General features: G+C 42.5%; 1 protein-coding gene across 2 annotated transcripts in view; it reads left to right on the top strand.

Annotated features, from left to right (window-relative positions):
* The window catches only part of mybpc2b (myosin binding protein Cb), a 78,248-nt gene that overhangs the window by 6,086 nt on the left and 45,158 nt on the right, over nt 1–27,004 (top strand). Inside the window, exons 2-6 of one of the 2 annotated variants that reach the window (XM_060922790.1) lie at nt 17,821–17,895; nt 17,973–17,993; nt 19,268–19,285; nt 24,824–24,883; nt 25,001–25,149. In XM_060922790.1, coding sequence (XP_060778773.1) covers nt 17,821–17,895; nt 17,973–17,993; nt 19,268–19,285; nt 24,824–24,883; nt 25,001–25,149 — 323 coding nt within the window. The remainder of the gene's footprint in view (nt 1–17,820; nt 17,896–17,972; nt 17,994–19,267; nt 19,286–24,823; nt 24,884–25,000; nt 25,150–27,004) is intronic. The other variant, XM_060922791.1, reaches the window with a different exon arrangement.

The raw sequence follows: 27,004 nt of genomic DNA on the forward strand, positions 1-27,004 counted from the left end.
AGCTATAAACAGTTGTTTCCTCACCAGTCGCTCTTTATTCTCTCTCAAGTTAATAAGACAGAAAAAAAACAACTTTCTCCTGAAATCACAAAGAGGTGTAAACTCCTCTGTCCTGAAAATGTCAGAAAACTTAAAGTTACAGCCTCTGACTTTTACACAGAACTGACACTGGAGACTCCTTCCAGAAACATTACAGAAACGTCACCATATCAGCAATTACACATGTTTTAATCTCATTTATGTGGAGTGTCTGCACAACATGTCCCTGTAAATGAGTTGTGGGTGGTAAAAGAGAGCAACTGGACTTGCTTGAAGATTCTTGAAGATGTTTCACCTCTCATCCAAAAGGCTTCTTCAGCTCTGTCTGACTGGTAGGGAGTATCAGGTATTTATCCTCTCATGGATGAAAAGCTCATCTAAGGTGTCATTGAGTCCTCCTGCTGGTGTGGGTCACTGGGGGCTGGTTGTGAATGGCCTCGAGAGTTGTTAGGGTGATCAATGGATTGCCCGTTAAGGTGATCAATGGAATGCTGATTCTCTCTGTCCTCCTGTGAGTCACTGAAAACAGCTGGGTTTTGGTGTGCATTCAGTTGTCTGGGAAGTGTGCCAAGGACTGCATTGTAGGTGGCTGATAAATTATGTCTTAGACCCCACCTCTGTTCAGTGATGGCCATTCCAGGTTGACAAAAATGGCTTCTTTAACTCCTCGCTCATACCAATGATCCTCTCTGGCTAAAATGTGTATGTTGCAATCCTGAAATGAGTGTCTTTTGTTGTTAAGATGAAGGTAGACAGCAGAGTCCTGGCCTGAGGAACTGGCTCTTCTGTGTTGAGCCATGCGCCTGTGAAGCGGTTGTTTTGTCTCCCCAATATACGAGTCCATGCATTTCTCACTGCACTGAATTGCATACACTACGTTGTCCTGTTTGTGTCTGGGTATTCTGTCCTTAGAGTGGACCAGTTTCTGCTTCAGGGTGTTACTGGGTCTGAAATGTACCGGAATGTTGTGTTTGTAGAAGATCCTCCTGAGTTTCTCAGATAGACCAGAAATGTAGGGAATGACAATGTTCTTGCGTTTGTTCCTGTTATCCTCCTTGTCTGTTTTGTTCCTTTTTCTGCTCTTGAGGAAAGACCAGTTGGGATACCTGCTGTTCTGAAGTGCTTTCTTAATGTGATTCTGCTCCTTCTCTTTTCCCTCTACCATTGTAGGGATATTCTGAGCCCTGTGTTGCAAGGTCCTAATGAGCCCCAATTTGTGTTCCAGTGGGTGGTGAGAGTCAAAGAGTAGGTACTGGTCTGTGTGTGTGGGTTTCGGGTAGACCTCGATGCTCAGGCTTTTGTCTTGTCTAATGTGTACACCACAATCCAAGAAGGCTAGATTATTCCCACTGACATCCTCCCGAGTGAAGTTGATGTTAATATCCACTGCATTGATGTGCTTAGAGAAGGCTTCCACCTCATGGGTTTTGATTTTAACCCAGGTGTCATCCACATATCTGAACCAGTGGCTGGGAGCAACTCCTGAAAAATTGGTCAAAGCTTTATGTTCCACTTCCTCCATGTAAAGATTGGCCACAATAGGGGATACCGGTGAGCCTATGGCGCATCCATGCTTCTGTCTGTAGAAACTTTCATTAAACTGGAAATAAGTGGTAGTCAGGCAGAGGTCAAGCAGGGTGCAAATCTGGTCCGTGGTGAGGTTCGTTCTATCCAGTAAGGTGTTGTCTCGAAGGAGTCGTTTTCTAACAGATTCAACTGCTTCTGTGGTGGGAATGCAGGTGAACAGAGAAGTGACATTGTAGGAAACCATGGTTTCATCTGCGTCTAGTTTGAGGTCTGCAACTTTAGTAGCAAAATCTTGGGAGTTTTTGACGTGATACTAAAGTTGCAGACCTCAAACTAGATGAGCCAGTTCCTCAGGCCAGGACTCTGCTGTCTACCTTCATCTTAACAACAAAGGACACTCATTTCAGAATTGCAACGTACGTATTTTAGCCAGAGAGGATTGTTGGTATGAGAGAGGAGTTAAAGAAGCCATTTTTGTCAACCTGGAACGGCCGTCACTGAACAGAAGTGGGGCTCTAAGGCTACATCCACACGACAACGGCAACAAGATGTTATTTAAAAATATATCACATCCAAATGGGCAACGATCAGTAAAATATCAGGTCCATATGGCAACGCAACGCTTGCTGAAAATGATGCAATACACATGCCACACCTCTAGGGGCGCTGTAAGATGGTCCCTTCGGAGACACCAGAACAATAGAAGAAGTAAGGACGCATGCGCATAATGCGCGAGACTTCATATTAGCCACAAAGTCAGGAAAATCTGTTCGTAAAATTACATTATAATGACCAAATACAATGAAAAGTATTTTTCCAGTCTCACCTGTGAAAGGTAATCCCATGTGATCTCGTTTGGACGGCAAACCTGTTGGTACAGTTAAACGCAGCTAATCTTTATTCTCCGCTTTGACCTATCCAATATGGCGGCGAGGATGACGTATGATTCTACGCGGAAGGCGGCGTCTTTAATGGTCCGGAATAAATTGAATGCTACATGTTGATGGATTAATTTGCTCTTCTACGCCCTTTTTGAGGAATGTATTGTAGGACTTAAACCAACATATAAAGAGGTGAGATCGCTCCTTTTTTTCCCTATTTTTGCTGGCGGGATTGACTCTGCCCTAAGGGCTATTCTCTCTCTCCCTCTCTCTCTCTCTCTCACTTTGCACCATTACACAATAAATATTCACAGTGAAAATATTTTGTAAGCGTGTTTCATGAACCAAGTTATAGGATTTGTTGACAACTCGCATCGAGTTCGTTACACTTCTACCTGGCGTGAAGCACTCACAGTCATGTGGTTGTGACGTCATCGTAAACAAATCCGTTCTACTCATCCAGACGACTTCACAACGGCAACGTTGCCAGATCTTTCCACTCTGGAACCCGTTCTCAAAAAGATTGCGTTTTGGGCACCCAAAATGCCGGTGCCGTGTGGACGCCAGGCCGAAACGATAAGCAATTGTATCAGAGTCACCTGAATCCGTTGCCGTGTGGACAGGGCCTAAGACATCATTTATCAGCCACCTACAATGCAGTCCTTGGCACACTTCCCAGACAACTGAATGCACACCAAAACCCAGCTGTTTTCAGTGACTCACAGGAGGACAGAGAGAATCAGCATTCCATTGATCACCTTAACGGGCAATCCATTGATCACCCTAATGACTCTCGAGGCCGTTCACAACCAGCCCCCAGTGACCCACACCAACAGGATGACTCAATGACACCTTAGATGAGCTTTTCATCCATGAGAGGATAAATACCTGATGCTCCCTACCAGTCAGACAGAACTGAAGAAGCCTTTCGGATGAGAGGTGAAATCTCTTCAAGAATCTTCAAGCAAGTCCAGTTGCTCTCTTTTACCACCCACAGTTTACCATGACCTGGATGACTGAGAATCTTCACAGACCCTGTAAATGAGCTTCTGTTACTATAGAAACAATAACATCTTAAAATGAGTGCATGAATATAAACCTGCACTCCTGCCAGAGCTACTGTTATAGAAAATTAATCAACACCTTCTGACCAGTCAGAGTCCAGAACTCAATAGCAGTATGGTGTTAAAATAGAATACTAAGCAGAGCTGTGAGAGTAAATACTCTAAGCTTAATAGGTTTGATCTAAAACATTATTAGTACTTAGTAAAGCTGTGTGTAACACCACTGGATTCAGAGGTTTAGTGATGCAGAAGGGGTGTGTGTGTGTGTGTGTGTGTGTGTGTGTGTGTGTGTGTGTGTGTGAGAAAGAGAGAGAGAGAGAGAGAGACTGATCTGTTTAAGTACTTATAGAGCTCTAAATACTTTCACACCAGGGAATTGGTGCAAACACACTCATATTACACTCTTTGATAATGGCACGAGGTTAAAACTTATACCCACACAGTTTATCTGTGTGTGTGTGTGTGTGTGTGTGTGTGTGTGTGTGGCATGGCATTTCATTAGAGAGGCATTACACACTATGGGAATGAGACTTAGCAGTAATGTGATGGCCAAGAATAGCAGATCGACATGGATCTGAAAAGTGTTTGTGTTCCATTGATTTGCTCACTTTTAGATGTTGCGCAATCACACCACTGTGTGCCATCAGCTTCAGAGTGTTATTATTGCCCCTATTGGTCAAAAACGGAAATTACGATAAATGCTAACAGAAGTCCATTGAGGCAGGGATCATGCTGTTCCATACCAAGCAGATTTCTGCTGAAACCCACCATCCATTATCTGTAGCCACTTATCCTGTACAGGATCGCAGGCAAACTGGAGTCTATCTCAGCTGACTATGGGCGAGAAGGCAGAGTACACCTTGTACAAGCCACCAGGTCATTGCAGGGCCGACATATAGAGATAAACAACCATTCACACTCATGGTCAATTTAGAGCCACCAATTATCCTAACCTGCATGTCTTTGGACTGTGGGGGAAACCTGAGCACCCAGAGGAAACCCATGCAGATGCAGGGAGAACATGCAAACTCCACACAGAAAGGCCCTCATTGGCCACCTGGCTCGAACCCAGAACCTTCTTGCTGTGAGGCAACAGTGCTAACCACTACACCACTGTGCCGCCCACTTCAAAACACAGTTACAACAAGTGTTGCCAGGCAAAACAAACCTCACCCAGTAGCACTTATGATGAATATGAAGAAAGATCTCATCTCATTATCTCTAGCCGCTTTATCCTGTTCTACAGGGTCGCAGGTAAGCTGGATCCTATCCCAGCTGACTACGGGCGAAAGGCGGGGTACACCCTGGACAAGTCACCAGGTCACCAGGCTGACACATAGACACAGACAACCATTCACACTCACATTCACACCTACGCTCAATTTAGAGTCACCAGTTAACCTAACCTGCATGTCTTTGGACTGTGGGGGAAACCGGAGCACCCAGAGGAAACCCACGCGGACATGGGGAGAACATGCAAACTCCGCACAGAAAGGCCCTCGCCGGCCCTGGGGCTCGAACCCAGGACCTTCTTGCTGTGAGGCGACAGCACTAACCACTACACCACCTTGCCGCCCATGAAGGAAGATATCATGAAAAAATTATTTTGGCCTTTATGGTGACCTTGACCTTGATTTCAACCTTGTGTGTGAACATACTTGGCTGATAAACATGGTTCTGATTCTGATTCTCTGCTGCTCTCAGCCAATCAGAACACACTGTACTGCTCTCAGCCAATCAGAACACACCGTACTGCTCTTACACCATATTGTGTGATTGTTACACTCTTACATTCTTACAGCACGATGACATAGTGGCTACCATGTCTATATGAAGCAGTTGGAGGTTCTATTTGAGACCAAATGCCCATCTATCCTGAAAGTTTCATGAAGATTGATATAGCCATTTTCCTGTAATATCATTTACAAACAAACAAACACACAATTACCTTGCCTCATCCCTGGCGAGGTAATTAAAACCACTCTAAATGCGCTGTTAGAATACTGTTTAGATTACTGTCTACTGGCTAGAAATCTGTTTCAATTTCAGCTCATCAACCCACCAACCTCATTTCTCAACCATATAGGGAAAGTTTTGTGCTTAAACTGTTGTTTACCATATATGGTGATTTGTGGGGATTTCATTAGGAAAATTAGTGTGCTTGTAAATGCAAACCCATTTAGAATGTGTAAGATTCATCAGTTCATTGTGTACATCATTGTGTGTACCCATAGGCTACATTTGATAAATGGCAACATTGTTATGTATACTGGTGGATTGTCTGGATCATCAGAATTAGAACTTTAAACACCCCTGGTTGGTTATGGCTTTATCCAGTTCTAACCTCTTGTTAAATCTAGTTTCCATATTTAGTTTCGTTCTCTTCTCTACTCTCTCAGAAATAAAGGACTAAAACGGCACTTTTCCTTGTTCTTAGTGTGATACCATCAAGTAATTTGTGTTGTTCTACTTGTAAATACAACCCTGTTTCCAGAAACACTGGGATGCTGTATAAATGTAAATAAAAAGAGAATGCTTTCCAAATCATGGAAACCCTATATTTAATTGGAAACAGCACAAAGACAACATATCAAATTTTGAAACTGAGAAACTTTATTGTTTGTTTGTTTGTTTTAAATATAGGCTGATTTTGAATTTGGTGCCAGCAAGGAACACAAGAGACAAGGCTGAAAACTGACATTGCATGCCTGTGATCTTCAGGCTCTCAGGAGACACTGCATTAAAAACAGACACATGTCTGTAGTGGAAATCACTGTATGGGCTCAGGAACACTTCAGAAAACCATCGTCTGTGAAAACACTTCATTACTGTATCCACAAATGCAAGTTAAAACCAGATATAAACAATATCCAGAAACACCGTCACCTCCTCTGGCCTCAAGCTCTTTTACGATGGACTGAGGTGAAGTGGAAAACTGTCCCAAGCCAACTCCAGTGATGAGCAATCAGCTGCTGTCGAGGCCATGCAAAACTGCATTGTGAACATCAGAGAATGGATGTTGTCGGACAAGCTTAAACTAAACGATGATAAAACAGAATTTGTCATCATCGAGATGAGACAGCAACTTGTGAAAGTTAGTATAGACTGCTTGCGAGTTGGTGACAGTGTAATTGCACCAGCTAGTGAAGTAAAGAACCTTGGTTGCTAGTTTGATGAACAATTAAAGATAGACACACACATTAATAACATCCATAAGGTCGCCTTTTCCCACTTGTATAACATTAGAAGAATTAGGAAGTTTCTCAGTGTTGCTTGTACTCAGATTTTAGTTAATGCTTTTGTGACAAGCTGCCTTGACTACTGTAACAGCCTCCTGTATGGCTTGCCTCGTAATCAGCCACACAAACTCCGACATGTACAGAATGCAGCAGCAAGGCTAATTTGCAATGTTGGATGTTTTGATCACATCATTCCCTTCTTGTTTAGTCTCCACTGGTTACCAATTAGTTACATCATTCAATTTAAAATTTTACTTTTTACCTATAAATGCACTCACTCCTGCGTATATTACAGAACTAGTAAAACTCAAAACTGCTTCTAGGTACAATCTAAGTTCTTCTGATGACAAACTCTTCCTTCAGTTTTCCAATATAAGGACCCTAGCTACTCTGGGTGACCAGTCCTTTACTGTCATGGCACTCAAACTATGGAACAGTTTCTTCTTCTTCTTTAAAGTTTCCCTATGTTTATCCGAAACACCACTAATGTAGATGCTTTTAAATGCATCCTGAAAACTTATCTATTCAGGAAGGCATATTGCTGTCAGGAAAATAATTTAATTTTAATGTTTATATTATGGCATATTCAATTTTCATTTTCTTTACTATTATGGCATTAGCTTGATATAATTTCTATATAATACTGTATATGTTGAAATGAAGTTTGTGTAATCCATCCATCCATCCATCCATCCATTATCTGTAGCCGCTTATCCTGTATAAGGTCCCAGGCAAACTGGAGCCTATCCCAGCTGACTATGGGCGAGAGGCAGGGTACACCCTGGACAAGTTGCCAGGTCATCGCAGGGCAGTTTGTGTAATATTTATAGTTATTTATATTTATATATTGTAGGCCTGGGTTGGACACTGTGCTTTGCATAGGCTGAGGCGGATGCGGGTGAGCAAAACCTATTGTTTGGGTTCGGCCTGTGTGGGGTGTGGCATTTGACCCAGGCATAAGAAAAGCATAAGACAGGCTAACTATATTTTATTGTTATTTATTTCCTATAATGCATGTGTGAGCATATTCAGTGTAATATGCACACTATGTCAATTAATTATTATTATTATTATTATTATTATTATTATTATTATTATTATTATTATTCCCGAGGTCTGATGAATCAAAAGTAGAAAGTCTTTTTTAGAAATCATGGACACCAAGTCCTCCAGGCTAAAGAGGACACTCAAGCACAGTGAAATTCATCCTCTGCATTTAACCCATCTGAAGCAGTGAACACACACATGCACACACACAAATGAGCAATGAGCACACATACATACCCAGAGAACTGGCCAGCTATGCTACAGTGCCCGGGGAGCAGTTGGGGGTTAGGTGCCTTGCTCAAGGGCACTTCAGCCCAAGGCTGCCCCATGTAAACCAAACCACATATCTATGGACTGTGGGGGGAAACCGGAGCACCCGGAGGAAACCCAAACTATTAGTAACAGCCACTCCGGAGAGTATGGCGAGGTATTGTCTATGTCGCTCATTCACAGTTAGTTGTTGCAGCTTCTCATATGGCTGAACAAGCCAATTCGCGATTTGCATGTGCGGCCGCAGTTAGGGCAGGTTGTTCCTCCTGGAAGAGTTGGTCTGCTTGGGGCTTGCTGCCTTGCTTTTCAGGCTTGTCTCTTTCGAACAACATCATCTATACATTCGGATTCGAAGGTCTCGACTATTTTGGCCGTCGCCCGGCACCAGGAGGAGCGGTCTGAGGTGAGACTTTCAAAGTCATTTGGCTCGACTTTTCCTTTTTTGAGGTATAATTTCAGAGTGTCTTTGTATCTCTTCTTTTGACCTCCTTGAGAGCGAGTTCCCACCTCAAGCTCTCCAAAGAAGATTTGTTTCAGGAGACGTGTGTCATCCATTCTGGCACAGTGCCCTGCCCAGTGTAGCTGGTTCTTCATGACCATGGATTCAATGCTGGTACTCTTTGCTTCTTCCAGCACGCTGACATTTGTCTGATAGTCTTTCCAGGAGATCCCAAGAATTCTTCGTAGGGAGCGTTGGTGAAATTGCTCCAGGGTTTTGAGGTGTCTGCGATATGTCACCCATGTCTCGCTGCCATATAAGAGTGTTGGTATGATCACAGCTTTGTACACCATTAGTTTTGTGTCAGTTTTGAGGTTACAGTTCTCGAATATGCGTTTCCGAAGTTTTCCAAAAGATGCTCATGCACTCCCAAGTCGGTGAGTAACTTCGTCATCGATGTTTGCTTTAGTGTTGAGAATGCTTCCGAGATAGCAGAAGTGTTCAACAGATTCCAGTGTTTCCCCATCTAGTTGAATATTTGCCATGGGAGCCTGCTAGCCAGGAGCAGGTTGAAACAAAATCTTCGTCTTTGTTTTGTTCATTTGGAGGCCAAGCAGCTTATAGGCTGAGTTAAAGAGATTGAGGGTATCCTGTAGGTGCTTTTCTGACATGGCTACAACGGCACAGTCATCAGCATATTGTAGGTCATTCCTTATTATTTTCTGGACTTTTGTGGTTGCCTTGAGCCAGCTCAGATTGAAAATACTTCCATCAAACCGGTATCTGACTGTGACACCGGCGGGGAGTTGGTCTTTGATGAGAACAGTGACCGCGAAGAGGTAGACGTCGAAAAGGGAGGGTGCCAAGACACAACCTTGCTTGACACCGGTCACAATGGGGAAAGCGTCCGTTTCCAAGTTATTGTACAGCACAGTGGCAGTCATGCCGTCATGCAACAATCGCAGCATCTTGAGAAACTTGTCTGGGCAGCCCAGCTGTTTCAGAATTTTCCACAAAGCTTCACGGTTCAGGGAATCGAAAGCTTTGGTCAAGTCAATGAAGGCCATAAACAGGGGCTGCCGCTGCTCGACGCACTTCTCTTGCAGTTGTCTGGACGCAAAGATCATGTCAATTGTGCCACGTTCTGGTTGAAAGCCACATTGTGATTCTGGAAGAATCGATTCGCTAAGTGGTTGGAAACGAGTGATGAGGACCCTTGCCAAGATCTTGCCAGTGTGAGACAGCAGCACGATGCCACAGTAATTGCCACAGTCTGATCTGTCCCCTTTTTTGAATAACACAACAATCATCGCGTTTATTAGTTCGTTTGGTAGAGCTTCATCCTCCCAAACATGTTGAAAAAACTTCATCAGTTGAGTGGCTAGGACAGGCCCCCCAGCTTTATACACTTCAGCAGGGATGCCATCAGGTCCATAAGCCTTGTTATTACTCAGGCTCATAATAGCCCGGGCAACTTCTTGGAGACTCGGCAGGGAAGCAAGTTCAGTTCTTTCGGGAAGAAGAGGGATCCGACTTATAGTCTCTGCAGTAACTGTGGTTTTACGATTCAGAAGTTTTTCAAAGTGTTCTTTCCATCTTGCCATGATTGATGCGTTGTCCTTGAGCAGTGAGCCATCTTCCACTTTCAGGGGAGCCAGGCCAGTCTTTATTGGTCCATATAACGCCTTTGTGGCCTGAAAGAAACTTCTCATGTCGTTACTGTTGGAGAAACCTTGAATTTCGGAGGCCTTATCAGACCACCATTTATTTTTCATTTCTCTGATGCGTACTTGCACCTTAGCTTTGAGGTCGGAGAATTTCTTGTGTTTAACGGAATTATCATGATCATCTTGCCAAGATACGAAGGCACGATGTTTCTGGTCCAAAAGCTCTTGGATTTCAGGATCATTTTGATCAAACCAATCTTCATTCACTCATTTGTGAGTGCCAATTGTTTGGGTACATGTTTCGATAATGGCAGATTTCAGCGAGCTCCAGTGCTCGTGGACACTGCCAGGGTCAACATTGGTAGAGATACTGTAAGCTGCTGCAAATTTTCATTTAAACAAGTCTGAAAGTTTTCCTTTTCTAGTGGAATCTTCAGTTTCAGTGTGTTTAACTTCTTCCATACAGGCCTGGAGGTTTTTCGGAATTTGTTCCTCAGAGCGATATCCATACACGAGCGGACTAGTCTGTGGTCCGTCCAACATTCGTCGGCACCTCTCATCACACGGGTGCACCTCACGTCTTTTCTATCCCTTGCTCTGATGATCACATAGTCCAGGAGATGCCAGTGCTTAGATCATGGGTGGCGCCAGGTAGTTTTATGTCTGTGTTTCAGGCGGAAAAGCGTGTTAGTGATGACTAGGTTGTGCCGCACACAGAATGTCAGCAAAAGGTGACCATTAAAGTTTGCATTGCCGACACCTTCCTTTCCTATGGCTCCTTGCCAGAGCGCTGCGTCCCTGCCAACACAGGCGTTAAAATCCCCCAACAAAACAATCTTATCGGTAGTCGGGATAGCTTTCATGATGGTTTCCAAATCCTCATAAAACTTCTCCTTGACAGCATCGTCTGAGGTTAGTGTGCATAGCAGCTAGCAATTGTTGCATTTTGGTTGTCATCAAGTTTCAGGTGGAGTGTCATGATTCTCTCATTCACTCCAATTGGTGTTTCTTCCAGTTGATTCACTATATTGTTCTTTATAGCAAAACCAACTCCGTGTATTCTTCTTTCTTCCTGTGGTAGACCTTTCCAAAAGAAGGTATACCCTCCTAAATCCTCTTTCAGTTGCCCTTTATCCGCAAGGCGAGTCTCACTCAGGGCAGCAATGTCCACGTGAAAGCGAGCAAGCTCCCTGGCAACAAAAGCCATGCGTCGTTCTGGGCGGTCACAATCATCTTTATCTGTAAGTGTCCTCATGTTCCAAGTCGCAAAGAGAAAATGGCAGGTGGGCACTTCTGATTTTTCTTTTTTGTTTTCTGGGTTTTCTTCTTTCTTTTCTTACTGCTAGGAGACGACCCACTGGGCGCAGCAACCCAGCCAGGAAGAGTCGGGATGAACTATTTTTGAGGCACCTTTTCTAGCCCCATCCCCAAAGGGGGGAGCAAAGTGGATCCTAAAGAGGGTTGCTCTGTCATAGGTGTCGCTGCCGAGAAGTGACTTCATCCCTTTTTCCAGCCGCTTAGCGACCCATGACATCTACCGCCAATTGTGCAGAGTTGTGACTAGGAACTCCCAGGAGTCGCATCCCTGTCCCACTCGCCATGCATCCATCGCCGGTTGGACTTTTCAACACCACCAAACATAGACACCTGGTTTGCGCGTGATTGATTATTGTGAAGAAGCCCCTCCGCACTCTTGACAGTGTGAAGGTTGACACAGTGGCATACCGAAGTAAGAAGACTGTGCCGCCCGCATGCCACTGCAGCAGATGGCCGTCAGGATATTCCGAGTAAAAGTATCAAGTGCCCTTCCAAAACTGCGGTCCAGGAGGTTTCTGTCAGGGACCTCACCCTTAGGCTTAAAAGCCTGTCCCACAAGGCAGCGGGAGGCAGAGACTTTTTGAGGTGGTCTCTGCAAGCTATTTAACCCATAGCTGGGACCCTGACAGGTACTACCACCCCGGGTCAGGGTGGACCTGGGAGCAATGATGACTGAGAGGTAACTCCACCTTCCCCAAAACTCCAGAACTCCCGAACTGGAGCCTCATCACCGAATGCAGTTTTGAGTCATACCCAGGACCATAAAACCCACACAGACACAGGGAGAACATGCAAACTCCACACAGAAAGGCCCCTGTTAGCTGCTGGGTTCAAACCCAGAACCTTCTTTCTGTGAGGCAACAGTGCTCACCACTACATCACCATGCTGATTACAGAAGGACCATCCGGCTTGTTATCAGTGCACAGTTCAAAAGTCAGCATCTGTGATGGTATGAGGGGGCATTAGTGCACATGACATGGGTAGCTTGTACATCTGGGAAGGCATCATTAATGCTGAATGATATAAACACATTTCAGAGCAATATACTGCCATCCAGACAAAATCTTTTTCAGGGAAGGCCTTCTTTCTTTCAGCAAGACAACGCCAAACCGCTTTCTGCACATATTAAAACTGCATGGATCAGTAGTAAAAGAGTCCAGGTGCTAAACTGGCCTGCCTACAGTCCTGACCTGTCTCCCATTTAAAACATGTGGTGCAGTATAAAGTGCAAAATACGACAAAGATGACCCTGAACTGTTCAGCAACTGAAATTGTATATCAGGCAAGAATGGACCAATGTTTCTCTTTCAAAATGACAGCAATTGGTCTCCCCAGTTCCCAAACATTTACAGAATGTTGTTAAACGTAGAGGTGATGCAACACAGTGGTAAACACGCCCCTGTCCCAACTTGCTGAGCACATAAATGACTGAGTACATATTAAAAATAAATAAATAAATAAATAAATAAAGTTTCTCAGTTTCTACATTTCATATGTTGTCTTTGTACTATTTTCAATTATATATAGGGTTTCCATGATTTGCACATTGTCACACTCTGTTTTTATTTGTGTTTTAATTATGTTTAACTAATGTTCTAAAACATTAGTCATGTTACAGGCCTTTCTTCGATATCTTTGAATCATAACTAAATAATACAGTGAGACTAATGTATTTTTTCTTATAAGATTTTAAGAGTCCTGGCATGCGCACAGCATGGGTGGCACAGTAGCATACAGTGCCTTGCAAAAGTATTCATACCCCTTGAACTTTTTCACATTTTTCCACCTTACAACCACGGACTTAAAAGTTTTTTATTGAGATTTTATGTGATAGACCAACACAGAGTAGCACATAATTGTGAAGTCAAATGAAAGTGATAAATGGTCTTCAAAATTTTAAACAAATAAAAATCTGAAAAATGTGATGTGCATTAGTATTCAGCCCCCCTGCGTCAATACTTTGTAGAGCCACCTTTTGCTGCAATTACAGCTGCAAGTCTTTTGTGGTATGTCTCTACCAGCTTTGCACATCTAGACACTGAAATTTTTGCCCATTCTTCTTTGCAAAATAGCTCAAGCTCAGCCAGATTGGATGGAGAGCGTCTGTGAACAGCAATTTTCAAGTCTTGCCACAGATGCTCAATGGGATTTAGGTCTGGACTTTGACTGGGCTATTCTAACACATGAATATTCTTTGATCTAAACCATTCCATTGTAGCTCTGGCTGTATGTTTAGGGTCATTGTCTTGCTGGAAGGTGAATCTCCTTCCCAGTCTCAAGTCTTTTGCAGCCTCCAACAGGTTTTCTTCCAGGATTGCCCTGTATTTAGCTCCATCCATCTTCCCATTAACTCTGACCAGCTTCCCTGTCCCTGCTGAAGAAAAGCATTCCCATAGCATGATGCTGCCACCACCATGTTTCACAGTGGGGATGGTGTGTGCAGGGTGATGAGCAGTGTTAGTTTTCCACCACACATAGCACTTTGCATTTAGGCCAAAAAGTTCAACTTTGGTCTCATCTGACCAAAGCACCTTCTTCCACATGTTTGCTGTGTCCCCTACATGGCTTCTGGTAAACTGCAAATGGGACTTCTTATGCCTGTCTTTCAACAATGGCTTTCTTCTTGCCACTCTTCCAAAAAGGCCAGATTTGTGGAGTGTACGACTTATAGTTGTCCTGTGCACAGATTCTCCCACCTGAGCTGTGGATTTCTGCAGCTCCTCCAGAGTGATCATGGGCCTCTTGGCTGCTTCTCTGACCAGTGCTCTCCTTGCTCGCTCTGTCAGTTTAGGTGGATGGCCATGTCTTGTTAGGTTTGCAGTTGTGCCATACTTTTTCCATTTTTGAATGATGGATTGAACAGTGCTTCTTGAGATGTTCAGAGCTCGGGATATTTTTTTATAACCTAACCCTGCTTTAAACTTCTCCAGAACTTTATCCCTGACCTGTCTGGTGAGTTCTTTGGTCTTCATGATGCTGTTTGTTCTTCAGTGTTCTCTAACAAACCACTGAGGCCTTCACAGAACAAGTGTATTTATGCTGAGAGTAAATTACACACAGTAGGACTCTATTAACTAATTAGATGACTTCTGAAGGCAGTTGATTGCACTGGATTGTATTTAGAGGTATCAGAGTACAGGGGGCTGAATACTAATGCACACCACATTTTTCAGATTTTTATTTGTCTAAAATTTTGAAGACCATTTATGATTTTTGTTTCACTTCACAATTATGTGCTACTCTGTGTTGGTCTATCACATAAAATCTCAATAAAAAACTTTTAAGGTCGTGGTTGTAAGGTGGAAAAATGTGAAAAAGTTCAAGGGGTATGAATACTTTTTCAAGGCACTGTAAGTGGTTAGCGCTGTCGCTTCACAGCAAGAAGGGTCTGGGTTCGAGTTCAGTGGCTGATGGGGGCCCTTTCTGTGTGGAGTTTGCATGTTCTCCCTGTTTCTGTGTAGGTTTCCTCTGGGTGGGTGCTCTGGTTTACCCCACAGTTCAAAAACATGCAGTTAGGTTAACATGGGACAGCCTTGGACTGAAGTGCCCAAGAATGGCCGTGTGCACGTACATGGCGGTTTTGCTCTCCTATGATGAATTAAATTTTGTTGTGCAGTGACAGTAAAGCCATTCTTCTTCTTATGATTACAGCAGCAGCTCTTAGATTGAAATCTACACTCTCCAGCTGAGATTAAACCCGTGAATATTCTGTATCCATTTTAGGGTTCTTTTTATTCAGTAGAATAAAAATAATCTTAAAGGAGTATGCATACAAGAAGGAATATACACTATGTGGCCAAAAGTATGTGCACCCTTGACCATCACACCTATATGTGGTTTCTCCCAAAACTGTTGCCACAAAGTCTGAAGTGCACAATTGTATTGAATGTCTCTGTACACTGTAGCATTATAGTTTCCCTTCACTGGAACTAAAAGACCCAAACCTTTTCCTGCATGATGTGCACAAAGCAAACTCCATGAAGACATGGCATGTTAAGATTAGAGTGGAAGAACTCCAGAGTCCAGCATAGAGCCCTGACAACCATCTTGAACATCTTTGGGATGAACTGGAATACTGACTGCATGCCAGGCCTTCTCATTTCACATCAGTGCCTCAGCTGACATGATGTAATTTTCTTGTGGTGTAATGCCCACAGATCTCCAAAGGCATGTTCCAAAATCAAGTAGAAAGCTTTTCCCGAAGAGTGAAGGCAGAAAAGGGGAAACCAACTCCATATTAATGACCAATGTTTCGGAAATGGATGCTCAACAAGCACATATGGGTCCAATGGTGAGGTGTCCACATACTTTTGGCCATATTGTGTAAGTTTGGACCCAACAATGGGGTCTGGGAATTTCAGGGGTTATCTAAAGTCATGCCATTTTTTGCCACTGACTATCAAACCAAATTTTCAAGTTTTATATTCAAATTTTGGTATTAGGAAAGAAAAAAAGAAAAATATTAAATAGCATCAACCATTATCACATCTTACTCTGTGGACAATTACTAAACTACTCCAGAGAGGCTGTATTTCAGTGTGAACATGATATTGTAAGGTCAAAATAAGGGGGTAAGCAGTTCCTGAGGACTCAGCAATGAGGCCACAGTTATCTGTCTCTATTTTGAGTCACCACAAACAGATACTGAACTTCTTTGGAGGCAAGTGTCCATATCAAGACTTTATTGCCCCTGTGTGGCCACTGAGGTGATGCAATAATCCATTTTCAGCACTTGGGGGTGGAGGGTGGTTTAGAGGCCCAGAGCTTGGATCCAGTTCTCCCTGAAGTGTTTCTTGGAGTACAGTCTGTAGACCCCACTGATCTGGTGTCAAATGCTTGAAATTCAGAACAATCATCTCAGGCTCTATTTCTGACCTTGAGGCTGGAGCTGTCTGGTAAAGGCATCTAGTTTCAAATTCTTGGGTGGAGGGTGAAAGGATTAAGTTAGATCTGAAGAGAGAGAGAGCGAGAGAGAGAGCACCAGGCCTAATACTCATTCAGGGGTTATGGTTAATCTGTAAAAGGTTTGGTGAACCCTCTGCACTCAGTACTTCCAAAGCCAAAAAATTGCTGATATTAAATGTTATGAGTTTGGAGAGGGTGAATTGTCCTGTCAAATGCTGTGATGTTTCTCTGATCTATATTAAAAGGTCAGGAATGACGAGGAGCAGTGAAGTTTGACTTTAATTCAAGAAGAACTTCATGAGGGAAGTCTAGCGGCAAATTCTTAGTCCTTAAAATACAGATGAACCACAGAGACATACGCAGTACTGGTACTCGCAGTGCTGTAGGACTTATCAGATATGAGAGCCATGTGCTTTTAGATTGCTCAGAGAACACCAGGCTGTCATCAAAATGCTGCAGTTCAAGCAGTTTAGCATATCACAGAGGACATTGTTAACATGAGCTTAGGATCCTGCTGAGATCTTATTTAATCCCAATGGAATGATGAAGTACTTACTGTGACCAATAAAAAATGTGTAAATGTACACCATCTTGTGCTCATGTGGTTCTTGGGTGGACACCAGGTTGGAAGCAGTCCTGATGCCCACCCAAGGAATAACAGCTACCTTAGAATGGGTTTAAGAGCTTTCCTCTTTCTTTATTGATTGTAAAATTGAACAGTCAGATCAATTAATTGATCTACAAGACTCACAGCCCAAAGATAGACTGGAGAACCCAGAGGTCCTACTGGTTCATGGGCTGAAATTTCAGTTTAACATTTTTTTTCCCCCTGGCTAAGGTTGCTTCATATATCTATAGAGTCTCGCACACTCAGTCATCTGAAAGAGTAGAAGTGGAAAAAAATGAAGAGCAATCTCTACTCCTCAGGTTTCTCTCTCTCTCTCTCTGAGGGCTCTATGAGGATCCATTTGCACGTGTGTGTATATTGTGTGTGTGTGTGTGTGTGTGTGTGTGTGTGTGTGTGTGTGTGTTATTTATACACTCAAACTGAAAAAGGAATGTGTGAGAATGTGTCAGAGTATTAAAGAGTAAATCACATTAAACACATAGGAAGTTACTGAATAAAGTTTCAAGATAAAAGAAAATAAGTTGAGATAAGATGAGATAAGGTTAGTTAAACTAAGGTGAGGTAAGATTAGATAAGATAAGATATCTTTATTGTGACTGAACAATTACAATGAGATATTATTTGGAAGAAGCCAATAGATGTCATCAGAATAAAGGGTATAACAACAGGTATAAGATAAAAGATAAAAATAAATACTTCTTCTGATATTAAAAAAGTGAAATGTTAGTTAAAATAAAGGAAGTCAAAATTTCTCCTTTGATAAAAATTGTCTTCTCTTTTTACTGTGGGTCTGAAGCAAAAGCAGCTCCTAAAGCAGCTCCTGAACCAGCTCCTGAAGCAGCTCCTGAAGCAGCTCCTGAAGCACAAAGTGGTAAATAAATCTGCTTTTCATCTTCTTCTTCTTCTATTATTATTACATTGCTTATCACCATTTTTTGTCCATTTCAGGCCCAGAAGCTGAACCTGATGGTAAGCGTGTGTGTGTGTGTGTGTGTGTGTGTAACTGACAGAATTATTAAATTGTTTATTTGATTACTCCTTTGTGTTCTTTTCCCCCAACTCTAAATTAAAGTGACATTTTGTCTCAGGATGAGAAAATCAGATCAGCAGCGCCCCCTAGTGCACTGAGTCCTTCATCAGTCTGATTATTTTCACTGAGGTTGTGTCACAGATGTGTGAAGACGAGTTTTTATTGAAGTGTATTTTATGACAGAGGTTTGCAATGCTGCACACAAAACTGAATCACGATGAAACACTGACGTACCCTTTATTAATGTGTTACCTAATTGCTAGTTAATGTGCTAATCAGCCACTAATGTAGGAGTTGAATCAGGGGCGTCACTAGGAATTAAGCTTTACTGGGGCACTGCCCCCCCGACACACACAAAAAATGCCCCCCCGCACAATGCACCTTAACGTTACTGTCCCCAACCTATGCAAAGTGGATCATTCTCGTGCTCTCGTGGATGAAGTTATGCGAGGAATAGGTCAACGAGATGGAAAACACATCCCAAGCCCCAAAAATTGTATTGTTGGCATTTGGGCTTTTAATGCATGCTGATGCTAAACGTGTCGCCTCAACTCTCACGATTCACGAACTCAGCTGGTTAGTTATGACTGACTAGCACATAGCCTACAACCTTAATCTGACCTCTCTCACCCTCCTCCTCATCTGTCACTGTTTCCCTGCCCCCGTCTCTGCTTCGTGAGAAGAATTGTCTGATATTCATATGGAAAAGTAATTTAATATCGTTTAATTCAATGTAGTTTAATGGGTTTGTTAGAATATGGTTTGCTTAGTTTTGTTGCAAAAACTTCGCCCTACCTTAACTCATCCAGAGCCCGTTCTCTGACTCATCTCTCCAGTAGGCTAAATGGACTCATGGCACGCCGCATGCATGCTATGTTTACAGTGAGAATCTCCCAAACCAATCAGAAAATTAGTTAGAAAGAAGAGGCGATAGAAGTTTGAAACACACTCTGTCCTACAACTTACAGTCGATAAATGATCTGCCAAAGAAATTAGTTTGTTACGAAAATCTTTCAACATTTTCTTACTGGGGCACAGCTGATTTTTACTGGGGCCTAGTGATGCCCCTGAGTTGAATCCTGAGACACCAGGCTACTGTTATTTCTTTCTCCATAACTATTAAAGTGAAAGTATTCTGCATTTTTATCCTTTAGTCTTTATAACTATTGTATTTATAATCACTTTATATAATGAATGGTTAAATCCTTAACAGACACAGATGGAGAACACGGTAAGACACACTGGGTGCATGGAGAAGTAACAATAATAATAATAATAATAATAATTATTATTATTGAGACCAGAGATAGTAAAATATTAACATGATCACATGGGATGTTTGGACATATATTTATATGTACACACATATGATATATATGGTTTACATCTATATTTGCAAATATGAAGGTCAAAGATGACTGATTTTTTTTAATCCATGATATAATTCCAATTTCCCATCTCTGTTTACTCATAAATCTATTTACATGTTAAATTATATAAATATTCAACAATTACGTATTTTCCAGTTTTGTGGGATATTTTTAAATTCACTGATTTTTTTTTTTTGTATGTTTAGGAAGTGAAGTGTCTTTTTGTGACCTGTATATTGTGTTGCATTATATAAACTGATCAGCTATAAAATTAAAAACACTGACAGGTGACGTGAAGAACATTGATTATCTCATTACAGTGCCACCTGTTAAGGGGTGGGATATATTAGATATATTAGGCAGCAAGAAAACAGTCCTTTCTTGAAGTTAATGTGTTGGAAGGAGGAGAAATGGGTGAGCATAAGAATCTGAGTGACTTTGACAAGGGCCAAATAGTGATGGTGAGATGACTGGGTCTGAGCATCTCCAAAATGGCACATCTTGCTGGGTGTTCCCGGTATGCAGTGGTTAGTACCGAACAAAAGTGGTCCAAGGAAGGAGAACCAGTGAACTGGCAACAGGGACATGGGTCATTAACTTTTTCAGCAGTTCACATCAACTTTAAGAACTCACTGGTGTGTGTGTATATATATATATATAATCTCAAGCCACTTTATCCTGTTCTACAGGGTCGCAGGCAAGCTGGAGCCTATCTCAGCTGACTACTGGCGAAAGGCCAGGTACACCCTGGACAAGTTGCCAGGTCATCACAGGGCTGACAAATAGACAACCATTCACACCTATGGTCAATTTAGATTTACCAGTTAACCTAACCTGCATGTCTTTGGGGGAAACCGGAGTACCCGGAGGAAACCCACATGGACAACATGCAAACTCCGCACAGAAAGGCCCTCACCAGCCACGGGGCTCGAACACGGATCTTCTTGCTGTGAGGCGACAGCGCTAACCACTACACCACTGTGCCTCTATATATCCCTCCACAATTATTGGCACCCCTTGTAAAGATTAGTAAAAAGGGCTAGAAAAAAATCCACCTTTTGGTGAAGTTGCTTCATGTCACACTGAAAAAAATGAGAAAAGCCCAACCTTTATTTGAATTAAATTTACTCAGAGGAAAACAAATCCCTCATCAAGAAATAACTATTTAAAAAACCTACATGTGCTACTATTATTGGCACCTCTGGAAATGATAGTGAACACAATGTAACTGAAGCAGGTTTCCCATTTACATTCAGGATTCCCACAGGTCATGTAATTTCTGGAGTATCATGGAATTTTAAAAAGTCTTTTCCAGACTTGGAAAATCAGAGGATTTGATCATATTTTGTGCCAAGTCATGGAATATTGGGGAATTTTGTTTGTAGCAAGTTTAACTTTTGAGAAAATGGCAATATTTTCCATCTAGTATTTCACTAGGTTTAAGCAGTGAAAACTATTTTTTATACTGAAAACATCTGTGAATTAGTAAATAAACCTCATAAATTGATGGGTTTAAAATACCATGGCTTGTTTTTGTCTGCTCAGCATAAAGGCAGCCTGTTTTTCTGTTTATTATAGGTCATATATTTGGGGAACATTGGGGAAGCCATAGCGTAATGTTTAGAGAAACAGCTTTGGGACCAAAAGATTGCTGGTTCGATTCCCTGGTTTGATTCCCTGGACCAGCAGGACTGGCTTAAGTGCCCTTGAGCAAGGCACCTAACCCCCAACCGCTCCAGCAAGAGTGGTGGCATACCTTGTGTCTGATTAGCCAAAGAAAAACTGATGATGCAGATTATCAGTTCGGGCATTGAACCCGACTGACCGACCGACTGATAGGTCATGGAAATTCAGCTTTTTAGTCAGTGAAAGTCAGGGAACTTGACATTTGACTTACAATGGGAGATCTGTAAATTGTACGTTTGAGTTGATTGGAGAGTGTAGCAACTTTCAAGCTGTAATCCATGACTTCCTGATTAACTGGGGAACAAATATGAGGCAACACAGAGGTGAAATTCCCTCAACATCAACATGGGAAAGATGATGATGCCCTTTATTGTCACTAGTCACATGTACCAGCGAAATTAGCCGTCAACCTGTCCGTACATATACAACATACAACATGACATAGGGTAGACAGGACAGGAAGACAGGGATGAAGATAAAAAGGAAACACAACATGAGGAGAGATAAGGAAAAAAATGAACACCCCCCCACTATGCTCCTGTCAGGAGTACAGTGTGGGAACATTTAAAAAAACCTTTGCATAAGCACAACTACAACACAGGTACACTTTAAACATGGGACTTGAGGGGGGGAATCAGGGGTAAGGGGGGAGGGGAGGAGGTAATCCAGTGCAAGCAAACAGCCATCCGCTCCTGCAGCCATGAAGGCGCTGGTCACGCACCCGCTTGTCACACTGGGGGTAAAAATGGCGACCACGGAGAGTTAGAGAGGAATGCGAGGAATGAGAGTGTCTCCCAGCAGTGACCTTCAGGGGGAAATTTTCCTCAGCAATGGCCTGAACCAAGGCCGGTGCTGTCTCAGGGCGCCGAATGTCGATAAGATATGAATTGTTTGGTCTTTCCAGACGCAGTCTTTGCACGTCCACACCGCTCGTCCATATCTGTCCATTCCGTCCATTCTATTGAAATTGATCTCCGAAAAACATATTCCTTGCAAAGCTAAAAGCTGCTCTGAGATAACCATTTTGTGGTTAAAGTTCTGAATGTCCACAGTCTGAGTGCCAACAGCTTTGCCCACCACTCCAATCATATCGGGCAGCTTTGTGGGGCTTTGAACAGCTGTCACCATTGTCTGATTTCCTCGATATACCAGGGCAATGCCTAATCCAATCAGCAAAAGTCCTGTAATCATGGTTCCGAATAGGTAGATATCTTCAATTTCCTCCACAGAAAGAATCGCCAGGCACACGACCTGCCACTGCTCCCACGCGTCCATCGTGTAACCAGCCACAAACGTTCCGGCAGGACAAACGGGTTCCTCCGAACCCAGGCTTCTCGTCAAGAAAACTGTGTCAATTTCGTTAGGAGACCAGTTTATCAATTCCATGATTTTTTAGTTTAGAAAGTAATGCAGGAAGAGTCTTTTCAAAAAGTACAGCAGACGAGACAAGACAAGACACAGAAGCACAAGCAGGGAAAAAAAGGAGGGAGAGGGAGAGCAGAAAATACGACCACCTTCCGTGGAAGCACAGAGAGAAAAAAAAAGATAAGAGACATGCAAACCCAATGAGGGAGAAGTGGGTTGACCCTCATAAGTCAGGGAATGGGTATAAAACACAACTCTTCATCTGAAAATGTCAATTTCCTATGTCCTGTTAGGGCGATAATAAAAAATGGACCCCACCTGGAACTGTTACACACTCACCTGGAAGAAGAGCCAAGTTTATTTTACCCCATATACAGTGAGGAGGGGGTAAGAAAGGCAAAAAATAAATCCCAAAGGATCACTGTTGGTGAATTATAAGAAAAGGTAAAATCTTGGGGTTTCTGAGTCTCCAAAACCCCCATCAGACTCCACCTCCATACCAACAGATTATTCAGAAGGTATAGATGGTATTTGGAAGGGGTGCCAATAATAGTGGCATGTGTTTTTATTGAAAATAATTACTAATTGATGAGGGATTTGTTTTTCTCTGAATACATTTATTTCAATTGAAGTTAGAATTTTTTTTCTTTTCCTAGTGTGAGATGAAGCGACTTCACCAAACCCTTTTTACGTATCTTCTTTACAAAGGTTGTGTGTGTGTATATTTTATATATATATATATATATATATATATATATATATACACACACACTATTAGGTACACCTACCTAGTGCCAGGTTGGACCCCCTTTTGCCTTCAGAACTGCCTTAATTCTTTGTGGCATTGGCATTGATTCAACAAGGTGCTGGAAACATAGCTCTGAGATTCTGGTCCCCATTCACATATTAGCATCACACACACAGTTGCTGTAGATTTGTCGGCTGCATATCCATGATGCAAATCTCCCGTTCCCCTACATCCCAAAGGTGCTCTGTTTGGGTAAGATCTGGTGCCTGTGGAGGCCATTTGAGTATAGCTAACTCATTGTGATGTTCAAGAACCCAGTTGAGATGATTTGAGCTTTGTGACATTGTGCATTATCCTGCATGGTCAGCAACCATATTCACGTAGGCTGTGTTGTTTCAATGATGATCAGTTGGTACTAAGGGGCTTAAAGTGCACCAACAAAATATCCCCCACACCATTACACCACCACCACCAGCTTGAACCGTTGATACAAGGCAGGATGGAACCATGCCTTCATGTTGTTTACGCCAAATTCTGACCCTACCATCTGAATGTCACAACAGAAATCGAGACTCATCAGACCAGGCAACGTTTTTCCAATCTTCTATTGTCCAATTTTGGTGAGCTACTGGAGTCCACCTACTTCAAGGTTTGGTGTGTTGTGTGTTCAGATATGGTCTTCTCCATACCTTGGTTGTAATGAGTGATTATTTGAGTTACTGTTGCCTTTCGATTATCTCAAACCAGTCTGGCCATTCTCCTCGGACCTCTGGCATCAACAAGGCATTTTTATCCAGAGAACTGATGCTCACTGGATATTTTCTCTTCCAGATCATTCTTTGTAAACCTGAGAGATGGTCGTTTGTGAAAATCCCAGTAGATCAGCAGTTTCTGAAATACTCAGACCAGCCCATCTGGCACCAACACACATGCCACATTCAAAATCACTTAAATCACCTTTCTTCCCCATTCTGATGCTCGGTGTGAACTTCAGCAGGTTGTCTTGACCATGTCTATGTTCCTAAATGTGTTAACTTGCTGCCATGTGATTGGCCAATTAGATATGTGTTCACAAGCAGTTAAACAGGTGTACTTAATAAAGTGGCTGATGAGTGTGTGTGTCATATATATATATATATATATATATATATATATATATATATATATACACTGTATACACATACACTAGGGAACTTACAAGACTGGAGGTCTCAGCAGACTTGGTAACGAGGAAGTAATGAATAGTACACACGTTTTGATGTTTTGTTACGTGTGTGTGTGTGTGTGTGTGTGTGTGTGTAATATACACATGTGATCTATTTTACTGAAAATGTGTGTCATATCATAAAGTTATCAATTTTCCAAAATATATAAATAATGAATCACTTTTGTTTGTGTGCATGTGCTGTACTAAATGTGTGCCAGTGTGAAAACACACATGGTCCACGTGTGTGTGTTTTAAAATACACATGTAATTTGTTTTTAATGAATGTGTGTGTAAAACATACCAGTGACCTGTGCTATAGAAAATGTGTCAGTGTGGCTACATGGCCTGTGTTTGTGTGTGTGTGTGTTCTGACTTGTCTATTCTGTATTAAAGAGAAGACTGAGCTGACTGGTCTGTTTGTGGAGAAGCCAAAAGATGCAGTGGCCATTACAGGTACAACACACCACCAACAACTTGATGGATTATATTAAGATTCTCAACATGCTCAATCATTTGATCAAATAAACTGGTATGTGTTTTACTGTATTTATTTATTGTGTGTGTGTGTAGGGAAAGATGTGGAGTTTATAGCTAAAGTGGATGCCTCCACTCTCAGCAGGAAACCCACTATGAAGTGGTTGAAGGGGAAGTGGCTCGATCTTGGCAGTAAAGCAGGAAAACACCTGCAATTTAAAGAGTTATATGACAGGAACACCAAGGTGTGTGTGTGTGTCTATGTGTGTGTGTTTTCATGCACTAAATTCGAGGCAATAAGGGAACAGGAACACGAACAATAAAGGGAAAGGCAGGGTCTTACTCAGGAGCCCAGCTATAGCAGCTTAACAGTGTTAAGATTTAAACTCACAACCTCCTGATCACTGCTGAGATTTAAACTCTCAACCTCATGATCAGTGCTAAGATTTAAACTTACAACCTTTTGATCAGAATCACTTTATTAATCCCCGGAGGGAAATTCAAATTTGCTACCAAGCTCCTGAATCAAAGAAGAAAACATGTCTCAAAATAGAAAATACAATCTTCTGAAAAAATAAATAAAATTTAAATAAGTTCAATAACTTAAGTAAAAGCAAAATGAAGTGATTCCATATACAATGATTCCTATATACATATATTGCCCCTGAGTTAAGGATACAGTATACATAGTAAAGACAGTGTACCACAGTTATACAGGGGCATTGTACAGCTTGACTGCAGCAGGTAGGAATGATTTCCTGTCTCTCAGTTGTGCAGCGTGGAAGAATCAGCCGTTTACTGAGGTGGTGTTTACATTAGACAGTATCAGCGGATCATCAGATTAACGTTTTTAAAACGATTCGCGTGCACACAGCAACGCCAATACACGATTCGCGTGCACACAGCAATGCCAATACACGGATACGCTAATCACATGACTAATTAGATGGCACGTCACATGATCCCAGTGCATATCGGGCATGCGCAAGTCACTCACCACTTGCAAGTGGAAGGATGGCAAGCGAACACCTTCTCCAGCAGATAAACACACCTGGCTGTGATGTTCATGTTCTCACTGAGTTTAAGCGCCTGAAGGAGGTAAATAAGTTGAAATGTGTAAATAAACCTCAGTGCGGCTCAGCGCTTCCTCCTGCGCTCCAAATCACTCCGCCCTGAACAGCGAGTGCCCTCTGGAGGGTGCGCACTCCGGCCCTGCGCAGCTCACAGAGCGCGCGAGTGAAGCGTACAAGCAGTGATTCAGGACTGAGCCGCTGTGTGTGTGATCCCAACGCCAGCGAATCAGGAAGGTGGATGTCACAGTGACGTTGTCCAATGACGACGTCAGCTAGAGCTCAGCACTGCGTTTCCTTGTTCCTCAATGTTTATACAGCACCGGATCAGATACAAACTGGGTTGAATACGTGGGCCCTGGCAGATTCAAGTTGTTCCGCCTGTGGAGTCGTTTCCCGGCGTTTTAATGTGAACGGACAGTGCATCCGCGACAAAAACGAGAAGGATACGGTCTAATGTAAACACCACCTGAATGTGCTCCTGTGGCTGATCAGCTCCTCACGTAGAGAGTGGGAAGGACAGTCTAAGATTGTTTTAATTTCCTATCAGTGCTTGGATTTAAACACAACCTCCTGATCAGTCACTACGTTTACATGCACATAGAGAGAATCGAATTTCTGCCGTTGCTCGACTGAAATCGAAGTTCAAAATGTCATGTATATACCTTAATTCGGCTGAAATTGAACCGAACTTTATTTCTCGGAATCGAGCTACACGACCTAGTTTATGCGATTTCTGCCGAGCTACTTTGTGCATGTATACCCTATCGAGCTAGTTGTCGAGCTACTTCCGGAAGTGACGAGTGACGAGACCACAAGCGGGAAACACAACAGCCTCGGTCGGCATGACAACAGTAGTAGCGAGCAGCAGAAGAGGTCAGGAGGAACAAACGAAGAAGAGAAAATGGCGATGTAGAGCTCTCTGAAGTGTGGGTGGAGCACAGAGGATGGCAGGACAAAGCTTCTGGTACTAATAGGCTTTTTATTGTCAGACTTTTCAGTTTAACAGCCTACTTTTATTCTTGAGAGA

The sequence above is a fragment of the Neoarius graeffei genome, chromosome 5 (assembly GCF_027579695.1).
Source record: "Neoarius graeffei isolate fNeoGra1 chromosome 5, fNeoGra1.pri, whole genome shotgun sequence".
Taxonomy (NCBI): domain Eukaryota; kingdom Metazoa; phylum Chordata; class Actinopteri; order Siluriformes; family Ariidae; genus Neoarius; species Neoarius graeffei.